The sequence below is a fragment of the Cnephaeus nilssonii genome (assembly GCF_951640355.1).
Source record: "Cnephaeus nilssonii genome assembly, chromosome: 21".
NCBI classification, from domain to species: Eukaryota; Metazoa; Chordata; class Mammalia; order Chiroptera; family Vespertilionidae; genus Cnephaeus; species Cnephaeus nilssonii.
In genome coordinates, this window is record NC_137092.1 from 17,027,985 (window position 1) to 17,053,596 (window position 25,612).

The window sequence follows — 25,612 nt, forward strand, 5'->3', positions numbered from 1 at the left end:
AATAGCTTGCCTTATAAATGTATTTCAGAGCTTGATATTTTCCACATTATTTGAATATTTGCAAGAAAAAATACCTAAATATATGAAATGTCATTATTTGTTGTAAACATTGAAAGGATACGTGTTTCTTTAATTATGACATCTCTCGTGGCTTGGTGGAAAACCATCTGATAGAAGACATAAATTATCTGGCACACAAATTCATCATCTTCTTGTTGAGCTGAAGGAAACAGAAAACTTTTAATAAAAGAATACTGTGTTTATATACAAATTAAAAAACACTGAATAAAAAACCTAAAAGTGTCAAGGAGACTAATAAAAGACAACTAGTTTAAATTATTGATAATAATATGGGTGGCACATGTCATTTATGTCTTAGGTGTTTTTCTAAATTACATGATGATAACAGTGAGGAAATTCTTAATAATACGTTTTCAGAAGTTTTAGTAAATTTGGTTGTAAACTAAATAGGTTAAATTACTTTGGAATACAAAGATAAAAAAGTAAGATTTTGAAAAAGAGAAATTATATCATATCTGAGTTTAAACCAGACTACATGAGATTACTTATCTCAAAAGCCCAGGTTGGACGAACTGAGGAGCAAGATTGTTTTAAGAGAATAGTAACAGTGCTTCTTGATAGTTTTCACTGTATTTTGCCACCAGGTATAAAGAAATTGATTAAATTAGCCATAACGTTAAATGGCAACACATCTCCACTTGTTTTATTTCTTGTCCATGATAAGAATTCTTTAAACAACTCTAATTTTGAAATAAATTTGGTTCTATTTTCCTCACCAGGAACCAAATAGACTGATAGCTTGATCTTGGACTTCCCAGTCTCCAGAAATATCTGTTGTTTAAGACAACCAGCCTGTGGAACTTAGTTAATGGCCACCTGAGCAGGCTAATATAAGGTCCCAGAAAATGTGACTCTAATAAAATAATATTAGATTCAGACAAATTTTGTGTCCAATATGGAGAACAAGAAACTCATTAAGAGGAATACAAGGGGGTAGGGAAAGGCTCTACCTAGGCCTCATTGTCCATTCTTGTAACCATAAGCCACTGTGGCTAATTAAATTAAAATGTAATAGAATTAAAATTCCAGTTCACACAATAGCTACATGTGATGGACAGCATAGACAGAGAACATTCTCTTCACTGAAGAAAGTTTAGAGGACAATAAATGTCTGGAACTAGGGGGTATTATGATAATTAGAATTAACTTCTAAATAAACTTTCCTGATTAGAAATCAAAATATTAAAAAGGATTTGCACAGCATAGGAGATCCAAATACGAAGTTCAGCAGGAAGAAGAAATGACAGAATATTAGTTGTTCAAGGCTGATGAGAGGAAGGCAATGTCTAAAATGGTCCTGAATTTCTTTTCCTTTTTTTAAAAAATAATTATCTTTATTAAAGTATTACAGATGTCTCCCTTTTTCCACATTGACCCCGTCCACCCTACACCTGTCCTGGTTAGAAAATCTTTTGGATAGTAGCTGAGAATTTGAATAATCTAAGAAGGTTAAGCATATACATGCATAGATTTGTATTTCTAAGACTGGACCAGAAATATCAAAGATATGAGGGAGAGCCTTTGGTATGGCAGACAATAAAAGTAAGGACTCTAAAATTAGAAACCTGGATTTACTAGTGACCTATTTGGGTTCAGAAAGGAAAAAGCTCACAAGTGAGTGTCCTAGATTAAGGTAAAATTCAACACAGCAATGTTCTCAATTCTTTGATATTACTCTAGCTAATCCCAGTAAGAGTTATATTTAATTCATTTTTCATAACTATATAACTTAAGTTGCTATAAGATCATTAATGTATCAAGTTAAATAACATTATGATTCCAAACTCTATTCATATTTAAAAACTTAAACTAATAACCTATTAATATATTAGCATACAAATAAATTAAGATAAATTATAATTTACCATTCAGCAGTTCAATGAGTGCAGGGATTATCCCAGACTTGGCTAGCAATGCAGCACAAGAGTCATCCATAGACACAGTTCCAATCATTATCACCACTTCCAAAACAAGGTCATCTTCTGCAGTACCTGATAAAGTCAGATCACACAACATTTTAATTCACAGAAAACATAGAAGATACTAAAAGCTAAATCAATTCTTATGAATCCGTAAGGTGGTTATATATCTTTCTTTTTCCAAATTTCCATGTTTACTGATGATAGTTCGTGGTGGGAGGGGAGGGCAGCAGAGACATAGAAATTACTCTTTGGAAATACAAATGGATGACAATTTAAACACAGAAAGTAGAAGACTCACTTGAATACTCTGAAGAACTTTGTGTGTGTGTATGTACATGGTTTGCAGAAAGGGATGGCATTTGGTCATTTCAAAAAGGCAGGATTAAAAAAATAAGAAAGAAGGCAGAATGGGAACGGGAAACTAATATTCATTGTTAGGAAAAAAGAATAAGAGTGACCACCTTACTGGGAAAAAGAAACTAGAACTTGAGCCCGGCTGGCTTGGCTCTGTGATTAAGCATCAACCTATGAACCAGGAGTTCACAGTTCGATTCCAGTCAGGGCACATGCCTGGGTTGTGGGCTTGATCCCCAGTGTGGGGCATGCAGGAGGCAGCCAATCAATGATTCTCCTTCATAATTAATGTTTTATCTCTCTCACTCTCTCCTTTCTTCTCTGTAATCAATAAAATATATGTAAAAAAAAAAAAAAGAAACTAGAACTTGAGGAATAAGAGAAAATTTGTCATATAATGGCCACAAAATAATGCTCTAGCAGCCTTGTCCACAACATAAATAACTTCATGGTAGGACTAAAGTGAGATGCTCAGCAGAGACCTGGTTTTAGTTTATCCTTGAGGTATGGAACCAGCTTGTACTCCTTCAGCACCAATTCCCAGTCTAAGTCTGGAATGGTCAAGTTTGCAAGTGTTCCCAAACACTCAATCACAAACTCCTCCTCTTCATCATTAGAGATCTGGGCTGCAAGATCCCCAACATAATCCTGTAGAAAATACAATTTTAATACAAATTTAAAAATGATTTCTGCAGAAGAACCACTCTAATAATTCAACCCTTTGGAAAGAAAAATAAGTATCAAATGTGACTCTCTTGTTTTTAATAATTTTGAGCTGAATTACTAGGGGAGCCTATGGTGAACTGGTTTAAGGCAAGAAAACTGGAGTGAGTATGGAAAGGTTAGGGGTAGGGATCATAAAACAAAAACATCATCATAAAAACCTAGGTTTAAATTTCTAGGAGTTACTCTTACAAAGAAGTTGTTGATAGAAAACCAAGTTGGGTCATGAGTTAATATTTGATGAGAGCTCAGGAAAAGTTATATTTCCAAATGGCTCATTTTAAAGCTTTAATTCTCAGGCCATTACAATAGACAGGTCAAAAATTATACTTACAATAAATAAGTTTTTAGTTGGTCCATCGTGCTGGGAAATGTTTCTAATCATTTTCATTAGCAGTGGGTCCTTGAATTTCAGAGCCCTCTTCATGAGCATCTTTAGCCCATTTCCTGGTACAGAAACACCAAAGATTCACCAGTAAAATAAGGTTCACTAAGTTAAATCATTTTTTTTTGTTTATAGTTCACAAAAGTTCCATAATTTATATGCAGTAAAGTGCATAAACCTTAAGTATTCAATAGATTTTGGTGGTGGTAGTGGGGGGGTGTTAATCTACACCTGAGGATATTTTTTCCATTGATTTTTACAAGGAATGGAAGGGAGAGAGAGTGGGGGAGGCAGAGAAAGAGGAACATCAATGTGAGAGAGAGAGACACATCAATTGGTTGCCTCCTGCACGTGTCCGATCAGGTTTGGGAATTGAGCCTGCAACCCAGGTGCATGCCCTTTACTGGGAATCGAGCCTATGTCCCTTCATGTTCAGGCCAATGCTCTAAAAGCAACACAGGCCAGGGTTCCAATAGATTTTTTAAGAAAAATATTTTTATTGATTTCAGAGAGGAAGTGGGGGTGGGGGAGAGATAGAAACACCAATGACGAGAGAAAATCATTGATCGGCTGCCTTCTGCACGCCCCCCACTGGGGATCAAACCCTCAACCGGGACATATGATATATGCCCTAACTAGGAATTGAAGACTGAAAATCAAATATCAGAAATCAAACTGACACTCAACCTCTGAGCCACCCTAGCTGGGCCTCCAATAGATTCATTTTGATAAACGTATGCTGCTATGTAATTCACATACACAACATATAGAATATTTCCATTTGCTCCAGAATCCCCTATGCCCAGCCAATACTATTCCCCAAATTCAATCACTTTTCTTCTTTTCTTTTCCTCGTCTATTCCTTCTCTTTCTTCTTATTAAACATAGATTAATTTTGCTTGTTCTAGAACTGTGATGGGCAACCTTCTGAGCTTGGTGTGTCAAACTTCACCAAAAAACTGAGCATAACTCGGGTAGTGTGTCACTTTGAGGAAAAAACATTATTTTGCAAATGTTTCATCCTCAGGAGCAGCAAATGTTTCATCCTCAGCATGTGGCTGCCTCAGTGGCCGCGTGTCATCAGAAATGGCTACGCGTGTCAGTGCTGACACGCGTGTCAGGTTCGCCATCACTGTTCTAGAATTTCACATAAATCTAATCACAGAGTATGGGCTCTTTTGTGTATAGAATATGGGCCACACATTTTTAAAATGTACGTGCTGGTTGACCTAGAAAAACTACTTCTAGGAATTCATCCTAAGAATATAAAAATGAAAATGTGGAAAACCTCAGAAAAGGGAAAATCACTGCCTTGTTGTTTGTCACAGAAAAGAAGTGGCAGCAAATTAAACAACCAAATTAGCAGATTAAACTATGGAAAATCATTCAATGGATTATTTTTCAGCTATTGGTAAGTATGTTTTATAAAAGTATTTAACCACATGGAATGATATTTCATATATTATTAACTTAAAGAATATCACCATACATAAAGAACCCCATTTTAATTTAAAAAATATATAGAAGCAGCCCAGCTGGCATGGCTCAGTGGTTGAGCGTCGTCCTATGAACCAGAAGGTTACAGTTTGATTCCCGGTCAGGGCATATGCCCGGGTTGCAGGCTCAATCCCCAGTTTGAGACGTGCAGGAGGAGGCTGATTGATGATTCTCTCTCATCATTAATGTTTCTCTCTCTCTCTCCCCCTCTCCCTTTCTCGCTGAAATCAATAAAAATATATAAAAAACAAAAAAAATATATAGAAGCTTTGCATCAAAATATATAGAAGCTTTGCATCAATTTTACCTATGATTACCTCTAAATAGGGAGAGTAAACGCTTAATTTTTTCCTATTTGCTTATTTGTATTTTTTTGTAACAAACATGTATACTTTTCAAATAAGAAAAAAACTATCAAGGGGACTCTGAAATATCATAATGCATGACAAGCAATTTTGCAAAAATACTATAGAAACAAATACCTAACATATTTGTATTATACTATCTTACATTGCAATGAATTACTCTGCAAATTAAAAGTTTTGTTTCATATAGAAAGTATTTTTAAAAATCAAATTTCAATTAAGGGTAACTGACCTTGTTACTAAAGGGTGTTTCTACTCATGATATCAGAATATTCTGAGTCTATCTGACCTTTTAGGGTTATAGCTGTAATTTTATTTCCTTATTACCTATTTTCCATCATATGCCAATTGCCATATGATAGAGGTTATCTATGAAGCTCAAAGGCACTAACCTTCACAGATAAGCTGTACATTCCTTTTATTAGCAGCAAGATTAATGCAGAAAGAAATCAGTTCCAAGTCAATTCGTTCATCTGAACATTCAAAGAGCATCTTCATTAACTATTAAGAAGCACAGGGGATATTTTTACTCAAAAAGATACAAAAAAACCCCGAATCACTATTTTATCACAATGTGTTATCTTAGATTGCATGTTGGAAATAATATAACACAATTACATTTTCAGTACATAGCTGTGGCACACTCACTATTGAATAACTAGATGAATAAAGGGTTAATGAACAACTACATTAAATATAAACTTCCAAATAAAGTGGAGGATACAGAAGAAATATTAAATAAAGCCTATGCATTGAAGGAATTTAAAATTGTGCAGAAGTATAGCATTCTGAGCAAAGAAAACACCTTGGCCAAATTTACAAGACAGGAAAGAACATGATTCCACTGAAGAACTAAAAGAAGATAAAGCATGGTTGGAGTGAGGGAAACAGTGTTGAGAGATAAGATGGTAAAAGCCAGATCACAGGGTCTTGAAGTACATGTTAAGGATTTAGGGCTTCTAAAGATAATGGAAAGCCATTAAAAGATTCTAAATAAAGGAAGTGTCAGGATAAGATACGGGTTTTAAAAATATCTGGCCAGTGTAGAAAATAGACTGAAACAGGGTAAGAAAAATGCAAGAAAATCAGCTAGAAGGCTAGAGGAAACATGCAGGTAGATGATAGCTTCTTAGACTAGGGAGAGTAGTGGAGATAGAGGTAAAAGGAAGGCTAGAACTATATTTAGGAAAAAGAATCCAAATGGGATGGAATAACTGACTAGATGTTGAGATATTGGAGAGGAAGGGTCAAAGATGACTCCAGGTTTCTGCATCAACATGGATGGTGGTGCCAACATTTACCAAAAAAGAGAAACTAGAGTAGGCACGTTAAAGGGAAGATATTAATTTTGGTTTTAGATACGTTGAGTTTAAGCAGCCTATTTAAGAGTTTAGTATGGCTATTCAATGAAGATAATAAAGGCAAGCCTGAATTAAGAAGAAATGTTCGGATTGGAGGTATAATTATAGGAACTGCCACATATGCTTGATAACTGAAGCTTCAGGCTGGATCCAACTATCTGGGCATGGGTATAAAATGAGAAAATAATTCTATTTAAGGTTAAGAAAAAAGGGAGAGGGTCAGAGAAGCAGCAGACAGAAAAGTAGAAAGGAAAAGGGAGGCTACCTATGCCATTCAGCAGTAATCTAGGTTTTTCATAAGAGATAGAGGTTATCATAAAAGAGAAATGAACAAACTTTGTGCTGTAGTTTTGAGAAGCTAGCCTTCTATTATTAGTAAATCAGAAAATTAAGTTATTGTATATTATCTATATACTAGAGGTCTGGTGCACGAAATTCGTGCACTCAGGGGGGGGGGTCCCTCAGCCTGGTGTGCACCCTCTCGCAGTCTGGGAGTCCTCAGGGGATGTCCGACTGCCGGCTTAAAACAAATCATGGAGTGGGCCTAAGCCGGCAGTTGGACATCCTTAGTGCTGTGCTCCCCAGTCCTGAGCCTGGCTCAGGGCTTCTGTCTGAGCAGTGCTTCCCCTGCGTTGACTGTCTGCCCCCTGGTGGTCAGTGCACATCACAGTGAGCGGTTGAGCAGCCTTAGCATATCATTAGCATATTATGCTTTGATTGGTTGAACGGCCGACCGGACAACTGGACACTTAGTATATTAGGCTTTTATTTTCCTATAGTAGAGGCCCGGTGCATGAAATTCGTCACGGGGGGCGGGGGGTGTCCTTCAGCCCAGCCTGCACCCTCTCCAACCCAGGACTGCTGTCTCCCAACTGCTCACCTGCCTGTCTTCCTGATTGCCCCTAACCACTTCTGCCTGCCAGCCTGATCACCCCCTAACCACTCCCCTGCCAGCCTGACTGATGTCTAACTGCTTCCCTGCCAGCCTGTTTGCCCCCAACTTCCTTCCTCTGCTGGCCTGGTCACCCATAACTGCCCTTCCCTGCAGGCCTGGTCACCCCTAACTGCCCTCCCCTGCCGCCTGGTCACCCCTAACTGCCCTCCCCTGCAGGCCTGGGTCACCCCTCAACTGCCCTTCCCTGCTGGCCATCTTGTGGTGGCCATCTTGTGTCCACATGGGGGCAGGATCTTTGACCACATGGGAGCAGCCATCTTGTGTGTTGGAGTGATGGTCAACCTGCATATTACTCTTTTATTAGATAGGATAGAGGCCTGGTGCACGGGTGGGGGCCAGCTGGTTTGCCCTGAAGGGTGTCCTGGATCAGGTTGGGGGTTCCCCTGGGGCGTGGGGCGGCCTGGGCGAGGGGCCTGTGGTGGTTTGCAGGCCGGCCAGATTTTATGTATCTTCTACAATTGAAACTTTGTAGCCTGGAGCAGAGCCAAGCCTTCTGCTCGCTCCGTGGCAGCAGCCATTTCTGTTGGGGTTAATTCACCTTCTATAATTGAAACTTTGTAGCCTGGAGTGAAGGCCTAGGCCGGCCAGGGCAGGTGGAAAGCTTGGCTTCCTACATCACTGGGGGCAACCCTAGTCTGCTCTCTCCAGCTCTATGGCTGTCACCATTTTTCTTGGGATTTATCTTATATAATTGAAACTTTGTAGCCTTAAGCGGAGGCCTGTGCCAGCCAGGGTGTGCGGAAAGCTTGGCTTCCTCCATTGCCGGGGAAACCCAAGCCTCCTTCATGCTCTCTCCATGGCCACAGCCATCTTGGTTGGGTTAATTTGCATAATCGCTCCTGATTGGCGTGTGGGCGTGGCTGGTGGGTGTGGCTTCGGCCACAGTGGGATGGTGGAACAGATGAGCAGGGTCGCCAGACAAGATGGGGCACCAGTCGCTGTCATTGGGGCAAGCCTCTGGTGGTTACTGAAAATTCTTTGCTCCTGAATGCTGTGGTCCTGCCTGGTGCTTGCACCTGCTGCCGGCACCAGCCCTGCTCGCACCCACTGCTGGCACCAGAGCCGTTGCTCTCATCCGCTGCCAGCCCTGATTGCTCAGCGCTGTCAGCGTGTGTGAGTGGCGGCTGCCAGCCCTAATTGCCCCTGAGGGCTTCTCCATCTCCCCCTGCTCCTGAGGGACAATCGGGGCAGCAGCTCGAATTGCTCAGCACATCAGAGGGTGCGAGTGGGGCCAGTGTGTCAGCACACGGGAGTGGCGGCGGTGGGAGCAGGGCTGCCGGCAGACAGGGGACCAGGGGCTGCGGCAGGAAGGGCCGGGCAGGGGCGCAGAGGATGGGCCGAGACCCTCCCCTGTGCCCACTGCAGCCTCGCAGCCCACAGTTCCTTTCAAGGTGCACAAATTCATGCACTGGGCTCCTAGTATAGGATATAAAAGCCTAAGTGAGTGAATGACCTAACAACTGAACGACCGGTCAACCGGTCACTATGACATTCACTGACCATCAGGGGGCAGACGCTTAATGCAGGAGCTGCCCCATGGTGGTCAATGTGCTCCTACAGTGGGGATGCCACTCAGCTGATCGACCTGTCCCAGCAGCCCACCAGCCCGGTGGCAGCCACTCACTCCCTCAGTAGTCCTGCAGGTCCAATCTCCGGAGAACGAGCCAGGCACCGAGGAACCGGACCGGTGCCACTGGCACAATCCCGACAGCACTGCTGCTGGCCTCCTGGAAGTCGGCCTTGGGCAACATGGCCGCTTCCCCTCCCTAGATGCTCCACAAGGAAGAAATGATATAAAAGTGGCCTCCAGGTGGCTCCCAATAACCAGTGCAAACGCCAGCAGGACGGATCTGGATCCCGGGCCGGCAAGAGAACCCCGGAGGGCTGATTGCGTCTGGGCTCCCCCTCCCCCCAACCCCCCTTGGGATGGGTGCCAGATGCAGGGCTCACGACTGGTGAGTACCGCTGCGGTGGCACGAGCCTCTCCTGGTTGGGACTGACGGCGCACGCCAGTGGCAGGCACAGCAGGGCCGGGATGAGTGGCAGCAGTAGGAAGGAGTGGCATTGGACTGCAGGTTTTAGCCCGAACTCTGCAGGCCACCCTGAGGGCCCCCACCTGTGCATGAATTTGTGCACTGGGCCTCTAGCATAAAGATATTTTTCTCTAAATAAAATTGCTAACAACATATAGAAGTTAATTTATAACCTAAAAATTTCTTATGCTTCTGAGGGCAATACCTTTTTACACCAACATGCCTTCCTAAATCCTGCATGCCTTATACTATCTAATAAAAGAGAAACATGCAAATTGACCAACCTCCACTATGCCCACCAGCCAATCAGGAGCAAATATGCAAATTAACCCAACCAAGATGACAGTTGATTTGCATATCCAGACACAGAGCGAAGACTGAAGACTGAAGACAGTGTAGAAGGAAGCCAAGTGCTGCAGAAGGGAGCGAAGCTGCAGAGAAGCAAGCAGGGTGGTGGGGAAGGGAGGGAAGCAGGCGGGGCAGCAGAGACGGCTGCAGAAAGCCCTATTCTTGCAGGAATAGGCCCAAGGAAGCCCTATTCTTGCAGGAATCTTCCTGCAACGGGCCTCTAGTCTATTATATAAAAAGCCTGTGGTCGTCACACCATCACACCGTAATTACCGATCAGCAGGAGGATGCATGCGCAGGGTGGGTGGGGCTGCATGCGCAGTGAGGTGCACACGGGTGGGCGGGGACTTGACTCTGGAGGATTTGACCAGAGGCGCGGGCAGTTTTCTGGGTCCCGCCTCCTGCGGTGGCAGTGGTGGCCACAGGACTCTTTCTGGGTCCCACCAAGCCACAGGACTCTGGGTCCTGGGTCTCACGCGATTTTGCGCGCTGGGCCCCTAGTTTATATATAAGTGAATAATAACTATTTGTTGACTGGTTAGACCCTATTCTGTTAAATCTTGTTTTGGTTATTCTCTGTGTTAGTTCCAGATAATGTCTAAGTTGCAAGAAGGATACACAGTCAACACACAAAAATCATGTGTTTCTATGTGCTAGCAATGAATAATTGGAGAGCAAAATAAAAAACACAAATCCACTTATAATTACTCCAAAAGTAAAATACTTACGTATAATTCTAACAAAACTATGTGTATATATAATTTGCTATACACTGGAAACTACAAATACTATAGCAGGTTGGCATGTATCATGCCTTTTTCCAGAGGGCAGGTCTTTAACCCCAAATGTTACTGCTACTGGAATCTTTGGGTAAAGAATCGCTAAACACTTAATAATGTTAGAGGCTAAAAAATTCTATGGCAAAAATAAAGTAATCTAAATTTATTGGATATATATTTAACAGATTTTGCAACTTTTCTATAAATTAACTGCCAATTAAAATTAAATTACAATTTAATAAAAATGTAGGTGACAATCCTCCAGTTAATGAAATTAGTATGTTTGTCATATTCATTAAAAACCTACTATAGATTTCTTCTAAACTTTTACTGATATAAAACACTTTTTGTAATAACAAAATACGTTTTATCAAAGCAAATCTTTAAGAAGGCAAAATATCTGTTGTTATCTTCTTGAAATTAACCTTGTGGTATGAAAACTGCCCTTAGAAAATGGGGTTACAGGTGATATGTTTAGAAACTGAGGATTTTTAATTTTTATAATTTCCATGTTATATCCTGTGGTGAAATAATCAGGAGCTAGATTAAAAAAAAAAAAAAGGTATGATTTGAAATCTTATCCAATACCCACCCCCAATATCAAGAGAAATCAGGACTAAATGTGAATTAAATGTATCATGATATAGAATTAGTTTTTCATAATAAGAAAGAGAAACACTTCAATTTTAATTAAATCATTCACATTTTAAAGTAATAGTTTAGTTCAAACTCCATGTGCAATATGATGTCTTTAATTTGATTGCTACCCATGGCACTTCAAAAGTAAGTGTAATTGCTGACAACTAGGAAATATTAAGACTAGATTTGTTCTGCTTTAACTATGTCCATTGTCATCTTTTACTAATTTAACAAGAAGGCACTCTAAGGGCTTCAGTCTGTGCAATGAAGAGGCAATAGTGCTCAATCAGACAAGTCCCATATTGAGTATCAGATACCAAAGAACCACGACTGAAATCACTGTGTCTAGACTCTCTGGCACCTGACTTTACTTATTTACCAGTGACCAGAGGCCAACCCCCACAGCTCTCTGTATTCACATACACCTCTACCACCCCCAGCCCCCTGCCCAAACATCTTTGAATGATTATGGCAGAACTTTGCATGCCTCAGGAATCTCTTCTGACTGGCTACTCCCTAGCTCTGCTGTTTGAAGTGATGCTCTGGTTTCTGAACTTCAGCAGATAATGGCAGGCAGGAGCAAAGGGGGCTGTCAGAAAGGACGTTTACCAGCATTCAGCTAAAAAGAAGCATGTAGATCAAAGAGGGGCCAAACAGGACAACTATGGTGGAAAACATGTGGATCACTATGAAGATCCCTGCACACTGTTCTAGGGTAAAATATTAAATAACACCATGACATCATTACCTAAACATGTACTTTGATTGGCCACTCTATTACCAATAAATACTTTTATAAGCATCTGGATGGCATTTGCACCTATTTAAACAAAACATGCATCTTAGAGGTCTAAATAACAATGAACTGTTAATGTGTACTTTTAACTATTATTAGAATACAACTATTAACTCCTGGTTATCCCAAGTATGCTTACCTAAAACAATTTACCCACTGAGACCATTAAGATCATATGTAAAGAAAAGACTTGCCCTGGCCCCAAAATTTTGCAGAATACTGACAATAATAGGAAAAAAAATTAGAATATATTGGATAATTAGAGGCAATAAAAAAGTACAAAAGAAACAAAGCAACATAATATTGAAAGACATTATAGGGCACACTGAATATATAATCAACTATGCTGAATGTTAAATAATTTTCAAAAGTGAACTCTAATCTAATTATAGGTTTAACCTATAAAACACATATAAAAAGAGCAGTATTTAAATTGGACTATGAATGGATCCAAAATAATGAGAAAAAGATCTGCTATTTTACTAATAGTACCTTACTTTGTGTTTTATAGCTTAGAAAAGCTCCTTAATATATCTCTAATGTAATGAAAGAATATGACATACTATATACTCTGGTCACTGATATGAATGAGTGCTGATTCTTTGCTTTCCCATTTTCAAAGTGATTTTAGCCTTCTCATTTGAAAAATTTATTTGCAATACTTGACCATCTTTTTTTTTTTTTTTACCATATTCACTAAATAAAAAATATGCATAACATAATCTCAAAGTGAATAGAGTATTGTATTAACTCTAAAATATTCTGAACCTCAGATATAATTTTATTTAAATAAATAATAAATCTATTGTCACAAAGAAGCTTAAAGCTTTACTGGTGTTTTAAACATTAATTCAAAAAGCCAATAACTATGAAAGGACAATCTTTTTAATTCCCAAAGGAATTAAATTGAATTCCAGATATGCTTCTGATGATTCTTTTATTTTATAATGAGCCTGGAACTGGGTGGCATATCAAGCCATGTCAACTTTTCCCTAAATATATCAAAATTGAGCCATGTAAAGTACAAGTTATAGGCTGCATAGCACTTTAGGAACGAATATATTCTAGAGTATCATTTGGTTTCTCATAATGTGACCTCATACTAAAAAGCTTCAGGATGTTTATGACATAATCTGATAATATAACCTCACCTAATCTTTGAAGTTTTAAAAAGCTAAAATGTTTATACCAATCGAGTTTTAGATGATTCTGTTAATAAAATATACATCATAAATGTTCTGAAAACCTTATTGCAAAAATGTTTGATGTTAGAAAATTATCTGGCAAAAAAACATGCATCAATATTGTTCTAAAAGGTCTCAGAGAATTTTCTACACATAAAATTATCAACAAATAGATAATAAAATGTCTCAAAGGTAAATAAAATAGGTTTTTATTTATGATTCTTTACTTAAAATAAAAATTTATATTTTATGTCTGAGATTACACATTCTAAGAGAGAAAGGTAACTCCAAATTCAAGATTCAACAAAGTAAGTTTCCATGCCTTTTTAGTTTACATTTCTCTCTTTTATTTAATTTTTTTAAAAACTATAATCTGGATAAAAACAGTCAATCTAGGCAAGAATATTATTCTTTTTTGGCTGCTTTCCAATTCATATCCTGTAGTCAATGAAGTTCTGACACTAAATGGGATTGAAAAAGGAACACCCTTTGAAACTGCAAAGGAGAGACCCTGGGAACATGTGGAGTGAAACTGTAGTAAATCACCTGTAATCTCCCTCTGACATGGCTACTCTTTTATTGAAAACTTGTTTGACAAAAAGCTTGATTACACTTCACATTGGCTACAGTCTGACATGCGTTATCTTTGTAAGAAGCCTTGCCTTGTTAGATAAAATATGCTGTATATTCTTTAAAGGAAGTCTATTTCCTATAAGCACACATAACTAGCTTATCTCCTGACATAAAAGGCTAAAAAGTTATCCTTGAGAGTTTATCAGTTTTTAATTGTATGTAGATAAAGTGTTAAAATTCTGGAATACAAAATTCAATTTTAGAATTTTCTTACTGATTTGGGATGAACAGAAGGATGTTCAATTAATAAACAGAGAAATTATGGCCTATTTTTATTACTTATTACTTTTCTAGTAACACAAATTTAATAACGTACATTATGCTAACAAGAAAGTGCCTTTTAGGAATCTTAAGAGCAATTACTTTTAATAAGTATAAACTATCATTCATATTCTAAAGTGCTTTTAAAAGTGTTATTTTATTGTGTATTATACATCCTGTAATTTTCCTTTATCTATTTTAGAAAATCATTTTATAGAAAATAATGTAATATTAAAATCAGCCCAACCAGTGTTTTAAAACAGATAATCAAATTACTGGAGCTCAGTTTAATAAAGATTAATGGAACACTAGTTATTCTCTGAATGTAAATTCCCTAAGAGTAAAATCATATGTATAAAATCTCTACCCTTACAGTCCATGCAAAAAAAAATCACTAAACTCTTTCAAGTAGACTTTAAGATATGAAATGAAATGTATCAAGCAACTGAGAACAGTGCTAGAAAAATTTTTTATGAAGCATTTTCCCATCAGCAAATGCAAAGCACTTAAAACCATCAACCATAATAGAATTAAGGGCAATTGACAAAGTTGGGAAATGTTTGTAATATGACAGAGTTCAAATAGTTATCTATCTATCTATCTATCTATCTATATCTTTTTTATTAATCATGAAAATATTAACATGACAATGAAAAAACTGGCAAGAGACATGAAGGAATAATTTATAATATAATATGGATAAAAAACAAAAAATGTTCAATCTCACCAATATTCATAGAAATGTAAATAAAAAAGACACTTCATTTTTAGAGAAATGATAATATCCAGTGTTACTAAAAGTGAAATGTTAGCTGGAAATATAAACTTATGTCTTCTTAGAAGGTAATTTAACCACAATGCGTCAAATACAAAAGTGTTCATGCTTTTTGACCTAGTAATTCTACTTTTAGGAATTTAAACTAAAGAAAAAAATCAGAGATATGGATAAGCATTTGTATACTATAATATTTATCCCACATTTTTTCAGTTGCTTACATACCTTTACTTCTGTTTTTATGTGATAAACTAGAAAAAAACTAAATATACAATTTAACAATATTTAAATTATGGTACTTTTACACAACAAAATGTTATACAACTATTAGAAATTTTTGAAGAATATTCAATGACATGGGAGAATACTTAAGGTCTGTGTGGTAAATAAAGCAATGTGTAATTATATAGAGCATATAATCCCAATATATTATTTTTTTAACAATGTAAAGGAAATGTACCAAAATGTTAAATGATTATCTCTGCATTTGGGAATAACAAAGTTATTTTCATTTTATACTGCTCTGTACTTACACCAAATTTATATCATAATGGATTAAAATTTTTTTTCCAGGAAAAGGACATCTGGGAAATGAGAGAAAAGTGAAAAAAAATTGTTTGACTGTTCTTTTTAAAAACACTGAAACGACTTACCTGTGGTATACAGTCAGTGTATGCAAACATTGATTTAAAGCGGTCATCCATGCTTATGTGGTAAAGTACACACATTGCTATCTGTTTGTAGTTTTCATTGCCTGGGAATAAGAAATCATGGAAATGGTGATTGATATTTATATGATTAAATTTTTTGGTATAACTCACTCCAATTAATGCATTAAAAATTTAAACTACTGAATCAAATCCTTACATAACCCTCTTCTAGAAAATATTTCAAGCTCCCTATTCCAATTCCCAAGTCTGGAGCAAACTATCTGTGAAATATTACAAACTTCCAAGAGATAATGTATATTTTGAAAGATATATTGTTTTGGATAAAAAATTAGGACCAAACCTAAGAATTAATAATTTTCAGTAGCTCACTATAAAATTGACCTCCCCATCCTTATTTTTTAAATCAAAATATGTTATTAAGACATATTTAAAATCGAAATATGTTATTAAATTACAGGATGTGTATTATACATCCTGTAATTTTCCTTTATCTATTTTAGAAAATCATTTTATAGAAAATAATGTAATGTTAAAATCAGTCCAACCAGTGTTTTAAAACAGATAATCAGGCTCTGCTGTCCTACGGGCTTAGGAGAGTCACCCCATACTACAAGGCTCTGTTCTGATAAGAACTCTTCATTATTCTCTCATTCTCCATGGGTTATAAACACCTTAGCAAAAATAAACTTGAGAAAAGGAAATCATTACAGTACAGATTATTGTCATCAGTGTATGTTCCTCTACTACCACCACCACCACCACCAACACGAATCTCTTCCTTCTTTCATAGTTTCTTGGGTGTAATAGAACTTAACTTCTCTCCTAGAGTGGGGAATGGTCGTGGAGGGAATGGGCTATTAGGAAGATGAAAGGACACAGAGAGAGAAGTCTGAAAATACTGAAGACAAACCTCCCAACTAGCTAAATTATTTCATCTATCTTTAAGCAGCACGTGCCAGGCAAATAAAACCTATAGGAGTTCCCCCCCTTGTTTGGGCTGAGCACAACTGAACAAAAGAAACTGGAATATGACTAGCACTACACCAGAGACATTTGTTCCTTGAGGAAAGCGTGAAAGGTGGTGATGACAGATCTAAGGGACTACAAGACTGTACTCGGAAGTCTATATAACCCAAGTTGCTGATATGTCTTCTAGATTTTGTCTGGGTAAAGGTTCTCTAGAATTTAATCAATTGATTTGCAAATATCTATAAATCTTATTTTCATCCCTTTTTATATTTATTTAAGGAATGAAAAAAGACGTCAACTGACACTTGCCCTTTTATTCAGAAAAAAATGTAAATAATTCATAAATGCCATTGTTACCCAGATGTTACCTTGATGATTCTAATTCAATCTTGTTACATGCCACATATTTCCTTTATCCTCTAAAGAATTGCAATATATGAACGAAGATTACAGCATGTAAACCAGATACTTTATTCATTGATTCAATAATTATATAAATGATTAACTTGATAAAAATACAGTCTATAACCTTATGACATCTAGCAGATATCTGACAGCTGCAACAAAAGACAAAGTATTTTAGGAGAAAAGTGAATACTTGGAGAGAGAAGAGTGAATACATGGAAATAACCTGAATTCATTTCTTCAAACACAGCTTCATACAGAAAGTAGAGGCTTTCTGGCTGCCAACACTTATTATTACTTAAAGGCTAATTTTCAGATCATGTAGCAATAAACAGCCATTAAGAGAGATTAAATGGTCCACGTAAAATAAGAGCTTATCCTTTATTATAAGTTAATAATCTTTGTTCATTGAAAGAAAGCATACTTTAGTTCCTAAACCATAAACCTAAAGAAACACACCAACAACCAAAACAACAACAACAAAACATAACCCACCAAAAACAACAACAAACAAACCACCACCCAACACTCTTGTATATCCTAAATGAATTCGAGGGGCTGAAGGGTATGATTTTCTCCTAAGAATTCCTGACGGAGAACCATAAACTCCAGCTAACCAGCTATGATTCCTCCACATCCTACAAATGGCAGGCATTTCAAAAGGGCTCCTTTAAGACTTATAGACATCAATTATTCCCTAACAGCATCCCAAGTAAAAACAGGCTGCCAATAGTAAGTATGCTGGCATAGCACCAAAGGCCCTGTGAGTTCTGGGCAGAGCAGTGAAAAGACTGAATATTTTGAGAACTAGGCCTTAATGAGTAGAGGTGGATTAGTCAAATCTGTTCAAGTAATAAGGCCTGGCTGGAAAAAAAATGGCCTAGTCATTACACTTCTTTTGGTATTTATGGTAATAAACATGAATCATGATGAACTCACTGGCTATTAAACGCAGAGGTCATAAGTACTTCGATAGGATTTCCACAGGAATTCACCGTTAATTAGCTGGATCATTATTTGAAAGTGTTCCTGAATTATCTTAGCAGTTGTGCAGCCATTCCTCCAAAATTGGTCATTCCCAGCTGAGGGCAGTTAATGCCTTAACAAACTGGTCATTAACTCCAGTAACTGATTTTGTGGGAATTACTGCACTTATAAAATACAGTCAAGAGGTTTTGTCTTTCTTTCTTTTTAAAGAAATTTGCAGCTGTAGTTCAGCTGGAACAGCTGAAGGAGGAAAAAATCAGCTCTCCAGGCTGCTCTCACGATCAATATTCTGCCAATTAAAGGGCAAACGAATGCTGATGGGTTTTGAATTTTAAAATGTCTTCAGTTTTTTCATCTCTGAAGTGATTAGTAAAAACACCATTTAGCCACTAATTTTGTAAGGCACTTGGGATTTTCCATTCACAGTTCAGTCATGCAGAAATATGAGTTCTGAACACCAGAACTCGAGGCCAAATTTCCGCTTCTGCAGTAGACTCAGCCCAACACTTTGTAAAAACAGAGTGAGAACACAAGTTATGGGCAACATCATTAGCCCGATTCTTATTCCCTTCTACACTCCATGTCTTCATTCAAAGTAGAAAACTCCCTTTGAAGTCACAAAGCTCCATGAAAAGATAAGAGAAGTGGGAATATAAGCACCCTTCTATTACAATAGTGTAGCATTAAGGTCATATTTTACCCCTAGAAAGTCTATGTGAATACAACATAGCTCAAAAATCACATGTGCCTTTAAGTTTCCTATAGAGTCAGAGCCCTTAAAGCTTTATCAATATAGTAAAAATGCCACAGGAAAACTACCACTTAAAAGATAATTGCAACAATTATTGAACATATATATTGAATACAGTGAAATATACTTAAAAGTATACTGAAGGTACATTAGAACATCTTTGGTACATGTTTCCACATAATTTTATGTTTAATCTATTAAGACTTGAAATTGGAGAGACCAATTTTTAAGAATGCAACTATATTGGATAGTCTCCTATTTTATAATATACTTGTTCACAATAAAATCTAGTACAGATTTGAGATAAATAGATAAAAACCAAGTGTTTTTAACCATGAGTTAGGTGGGATGGGGAGTGACAAATTATAGGTTACAATGACCAGTCTGAAAACAAGTGTAACAATAGTTTTGTGATACAATGATTCATGGATAAATGATTTTGTGTCCAATTATTTAATTTAAAAAGTATTAAGAAACTGAAATTATAAATCTACCATTAAGCTCAATAGCTGTTACATTAATAGACATTCACTTAATAAGTGCTCTAAAATCCAACACTTTTGATGCATTTTCATTCCTGTTTAGTATGTAAAACTGTACATTTTGTCATGTAGCTTATTTTAAAAATATTTTCAGTTATTTTATTACCTTGTCTTTTTATTACATCCAGAGCATACCACAACAACTTCTTTATAATATATCCTACAAAATATGCATACTTGTGGTACAAATGATAAGGACCAAAATAAAGCCCGTAACAATGCCTGCTTTCTAGTTTACAGGTCTCCATCATTGACTTAATGTGCTTTAGTCAGCCTTTACCATCTAGAAATGGAGACACCCCAGGCAATATTCACACACTGAGTATTGGAACCAGCTGGTGATAGAAGAATCTTAAGAAAAAAGGCTTCTTGATTTAATTGGGAAAACAGGAGGAAGCATAAATTTTACTGCCATTAATAACTTCAAGCAATCTTGATATGACTCTACCTCACCCTGACGGCTAGACATGTGCTTTTTGTTAAAGCGTTTGCCACATCTAACCCCTATTGTTTGCTCACTTGATCAGGTAAGAAAATGTAGGTTTATTTATAGGATAATGAGGTCTATTAAAATTGAGAAACAGTGCAGTAGTCTATGAGGACCTGCGTTCCAAAACAGATGTGTGAAATTCCGTAACAGTTTTGTAATAAACAGGCTAAATGAAGTTATTAAACAAAATCTACTTTAAGTTTCTTAAAGAAACCTTCATAAAGGCAACCTACTTAAAAAAAAAGAAAAAAAAAAGAAAACACCTCCTGTTTGGAAAACATTATTCTGACCATTTCCAAACAGTTTTTAATAATCAAGTTAGAAAAGGCCATTTATAAAATATTGCTCTCTTCACAATATAAAGGTAAGCTTTATTTCTTCATTTTATGATGGTTCTGATAAACTAAAAATTAAGTCATATTGATATGTAATGAAAAAAGTGAATTTCACATTATGGAGGAATTTCAAAGATGTTCAGAACTTAACTTTTCCAATTTTCTTTTAAGGACCTATGACAGAATGGTCAAAGAAAATAATCCTTAATTTTTAAGTGATCAAAGTTTAGACTCCAGCTTTGGCCATCTCCAACAATAAGGGAAATCAGACTTGTCTTAATCGGAAGAAATCAAACATTTATCACTTAACTCTTGACCTGGTCTGACTCCTGACATGCTGATAAAACCTTTCTACAGCCTTGGAAATGTCCTGAAACCCAGATTACCTAAGGTAATATAGATCAAGATGTGTCAGGTGCCACTCCTCCTCTCAAAACCACTCTGGATCCCATCCCAGAATATGTGAATTTAGAAAACCTCAGAAACTCTCATTTGTTTTTCGGTGAGGAGAATACAGTCTAATATTACTCTGACTAAAATCTGGATCCTTTGTGAAATGATTCATGTGGAATTGTGAAGCAGGCGTAATGGTGTGCTATTGAACCTGGGAATCCTCATTTTCTTGCCATCACCAATAACATTGGTGAAGCACAAACCAGCCATGCAAATTAGTATGGACACACCTCAAAGACAGAAGAGTCAAAATTTATACAGATAGGGATTTGAATCAAGATTTGAACTATGGCTCAAATTTTCATACCTGTATATTCAGTGCCATACATAAACACTGACCAGTGTGGCTCTGCTGAGGAAAGGGCAACTTTAACAAAGTTGTCTGAGATAGTTAACTTTGGTAGCTAACATACACACGGATTCATAAATTATATGCTAAAGTGCCTAATACAAGTTAAGCACTTGATGAATATTTATTGAGTATGAGTTTGACCTTTAGCTATTACAATTTTTATAAATACTGAAAAGCTTAGCAACATCTCTAGGTAACATTACCAATTCCTCAATTTTTAGAAACATTCTGATCTCTGCTCATAAATAAACTAAGCAAGTCTGGCAAGGCATGGTCATTTGTGATGCTGGCTTCAACATTATATGGACTTTTGAATACTTTAAAAGAACAGTATGCTAATCTAAGATCAAACCCACCATTTCATCTAAATAATGCTTCTCAAACTATCTGTGGTGTAGGGCTAGTTTTTTATTTTTCCTTTAAATGTGTCAAAGACCAACACTTTTGTAAAGTATAATAAAAATGTAATTAAATAAAAATATGTAAAATAGAAGTTCAAAATTTGTATTATTATATTCAGAAGAGATAATTTTATTTAATTAAGTTGCTGTGAGTGTCTGAATGCTTATTCTCAATTTTTAAATTTACTCATTGCAGGCCAGTGATACTTTGAGTATCACTCTATTAGAAGATTCCTGCCCTGGATTTACACAATTCACTCAAGATATCTACCTCAAATAATAAAAGTGAAATTACAGCAATGTTTGAAACAAATCCCTAGAAATAGTCAAAACTATGAAGAAGACTTTTTCTGTGCTCCTCACGCTTTTCATTCAGCAACCATTAGCCTGTAAAGCCTTCCCCTTCCTTTTCTTCCTCCTTGTCATAACTAACATTTATACAAGGCTTTCTATGAATTCTCTCATCTGCTTCACATAACAGTCCTATGACCTCGGTCTTATTTTATTCCCTTATTTTCTGAACAAGACAGAAGGCTCAGTGAAGATTAATTTACTTTCCTAAGGCCACTTAGCTAAAGAGTGAAGGGAAGGAAGAAGACTCAAGCTCAGCTCTTTTGAAGTTCACTCCTTTCATGTGTTCCTTTCATACACTAATCCACCCACCCACCCACCAATATTTATTGAGAACCTACACTATGCCAGGCACAACTCTACATTTTCATGGAGCTTGTAGTCTTTGGGGCCTGGGGCATGATGGTGATGGTGGGTGGATAGTGACAAAAGAAATAAGATAATGATATGAAAGATACATTATGTGGTGATTAAGTATTGCAGAGAAAAATAAAAAATGAGAAAGAGAGAATCAGGAGTCAGGGATTGAAATTTTAAGTACAGCCACTGGAAAGCAAAGCTTGAAGGACATGAGAAAATGAATGATGCCAAAAAAAAACTAGGAAAGAACAGATCTAGGCAGCAGGAACAGGAAGTGCAAAAGTTCTGAGGTAGGAGTGTGTCTACTGGGTTTAAGGAATAGCAAAGAGGCCAATGTGCCTTTAGCAGAAAGAACAAGAGAGAGAGAGAGAGTGCTACAAGATGTAGTTACAGAGGTAAAGATATGGGAGAGAACATGTAACTCTTACAGGCCCTTATAAAGAGTTTGGTTCTTCCTCTGAGATGGGAAGTGATGGAAAGTTTTGTGCAGATAAATGACATAATTTCACTTAAAGTTCAATAGGATCACTGTGTGCTATGTTAAAGAAAGACTAAGGCCAGGGAGGAAGCCCAGAGACCTGTTAGGATGCTACTGCATTAAAACAGGAAAGAGATGATAGTGGCTGGGATCAGGGTGGTAAGCAGCTATATTTTGAAGGTAGAGCTGACTGATCTGACAGATTGGATGTAGGGACGGAGGGAAAGTGAGGATTCAAGGATAAAACTTCCCCGATTTTGGGTAGTTAAATTGAAAGAGGAAGTTTTCACTTATGAAGATAGAAAAGGCTGTGAAAATAAAGGGTTTAAGGAGGATTGGGGGTGGGAGGGTCAGTAGCATAATTTTGAATGTGTTAAATCTCATGTACTTATAAGGCATCCAAGTGGTAATGTTTGGAATAAGAAAACAGAGAAGGGGCTGAAATTATCTTTATTCAGTAAAGGCAGAATATTTAAGTGGAATGGATAAAGTCACCAAAGGAGTAAGTACAGATAAAGAAAAAGCCTAAGGACTAAGCCTTGGGCGGGGGAGCGGGGCGGGGAACTGGGTTTAGTAATGTGGAGGTCACTGGAACTTGATCAGAGTAGTGTGATCGGCTGTGTGTGTGTGTGTTTGGGGGAGGGGAGGAGAGGGGAAATTGGGTATAAAGCCTGACTGCAAAAGGTTAAAAAGAGCACTAGCTAGGTAGCTCAGTTGGTCAGAGCATGGTCCCAATACACCAAGGTTGCAGGTTCAATCCCTGGTCAGGGCACATACAAGAAGCAACCAATGAGTGCATAAATAAATGGAACAACAAATCGTTATTTCTCACTTTCTAAAATCCATAGATAATTTTTTAAAAAGGACTTTTAAAAAAGATTAAAAAGAGTATAGAACACTGAGGGAGGGAACCGAGGGAGAGAGGGAGAGGGAGAGGGAGAGGAAGAGGGAGAGGGAGAGGGAGAGGGAGAGGGAGAGGGAGAGGGAGAGGGAGAGGGAGAGGGAGAGGGAGAGGAAGAGAGAGAGAAGATAGGAGACAGGGAGAGAAGAGCAGACAGCAAACAGAAAAAGATATAAATATATGTAAAAAGCGAAATGGAGACAGGAAATGAAGACAACTCTTTTGAGGCACTTTGCAATGATGGAAAGAAAGGAAATGTGATGATAGCTGGAAGGTAAAAGAGTAAAATGAGAGTCAAGAGGAATTTTTATTAAGATAGAGGAACAGCATATTTGTATGTGGATGGGAATGATCTACTAGAGTGGGGAAAAAATTAATGAAACGAGAAGAGAGTGGAATTTCTGGAGAAAGGAACTGGAGTAGGTGAGAGGGAATGGGGTAGAAGGAAGTGCTAGCCTATGTAAGGTAGGGGCAAGTTTATCCATAATAATGGGGGAGAAGCAAAGTATAGACAGATACAGTTTGGCAGCAGAAACTCATGGACGTTCTCTTCTGACTGCTTCTACCCTCTCAGTGAAATGGGAAGCAAAAAAAAAGGTAATGAACGGAGAACGAGGATGAGAATGAGGTTGGATCTGTGAGGAGAAAGTAGAGAAATGAAATTCTCATGTAGGAGAGTGGGGAAATGCCCAGACAAAGAAAATATAATATGATTGTTGGGCAGCATTAAAAGTCTAGTATTGCCCTGGCCGGTGTGGCTCAGTGGATAGAGCGTCGGCCTGTGGACTGAAGGGTCCCGGGTTCGATTCCCGGTCAAGGGCATGTACCTTGGTTGCAGGCACATCCCCAGTAGGGGGCGTGCAGGAGGCAGCCGATCCATGATTCTCTCTCCTCATGGATGTTTCTCTCTCTTCCTCTCTCTCTCTCTCTCTCTCTCTCTCTCAAAAAAAAAAAAAAAAAGTCTAGTATTGTTAATTATCCAGAATGTATTGTATGCAGCCACCCCTCTGTGCTCAGGGTCTTCCATCTTCACAATCCTACACCATGTCATGCATTCCCCAATTCCTTCAAAAAGCACCAAAAAAATGACTGGAAGATGTGAGTTGCTGAACATGCAGATGTCCAAAGAGCAAGGTAAGAAATGTAACTAAATATCTAGAATTAAGAGAAAATAAGGATTATCCTAGGGGAATGGGAGTGTTTGGGTCATGCCTAGAAATCCAAAAAGAAGATTAAGAAAATATAGTTTGGCAAAACCAAACATGTCTTCTAGCTGTATTTAAGCAGCTAATTTAAGACGCCTTGTGAATTATTACTACCAGGAGTGTTTTCATTTAATAGGAATTAAAAGCTTTAAAGGAATGCTCTAATTCAAAGTGTGCTCTGAGGACCCCTAAAGCAGATCCACAAAGTCACACCATTTTAAGAACAATACAGTACTAATATATTATTTTCCTTTTTTTAAACTCTCATTTTTTAAAAATAAAAGGCTACATGACATGATATACATGACATAATGATATATGACATCACGACAGATTTGCTAAGTAGATATTCGAGCCAGCTGTTGTCTACTAAGCCTCACTTTCTTTTTAGAAAAAAATTACTTTTCATAAAAATATTTGTCAACTTGTAGCAGGTTATTTTAAAATGAATAAATATAATTTTTTATCAGTTTTAATTTTGAAGACCATAAATATTCATAGATATAACTCCTCATAATTAAAAGCTCGTGGGGGGATCCTCAATTACTTTTAAGAGTGTGAAGGGGCATCCTGAGACCAAAAGTTTGAAAACGGACGTGCTAACCACTGAATTCCTACAATCTCTTCATAAACAGGGGAGACTTAGAAAATAGCAGCAAAATTGTGGAAAGTGGTTACTGCCTGTAATTTGCAGGCAGCTATCTAATCTCCTAAATATTAGATTGGCTGTGCCTATTCGATATTTATTTTAACAAATGATAAAATTTACATAATGTCTGATGAAACCTGTATAATTTATAAGGCTTACTCCCTTGAGTTTAAATCCGTCTGAAGTCAAGTTAAAAATCGAAAAGCTGGCATGAGAATTCA

At 37.3% G+C, this 25,612-nt stretch overlaps 1 protein-coding gene across 1 annotated transcript in view; it reads right to left on the bottom strand.

Moving 5' to 3' along the window:
* Positions 1–25,612, bottom strand: part of KIFAP3 (kinesin associated protein 3) — a 118,737-nt gene that overhangs the window by 52,017 nt on the left and 41,108 nt on the right. The window contains exons 11-16 of the mRNA XM_079760743.1: positions 15,745–15,845; positions 5,720–5,828; positions 3,415–3,527; positions 2,840–3,005; positions 1,947–2,072; positions 122–220 (exon numbers count right to left, since the gene is read on the bottom strand). Coding sequence (XP_079616869.1) covers positions 122–220; positions 1,947–2,072; positions 2,840–3,005; positions 3,415–3,527; positions 5,720–5,828; positions 15,745–15,845 — 714 coding nt within the window. The remainder of the gene's footprint in view (positions 1–121; positions 221–1,946; positions 2,073–2,839; positions 3,006–3,414; positions 3,528–5,719; positions 5,829–15,744; positions 15,846–25,612) is intronic.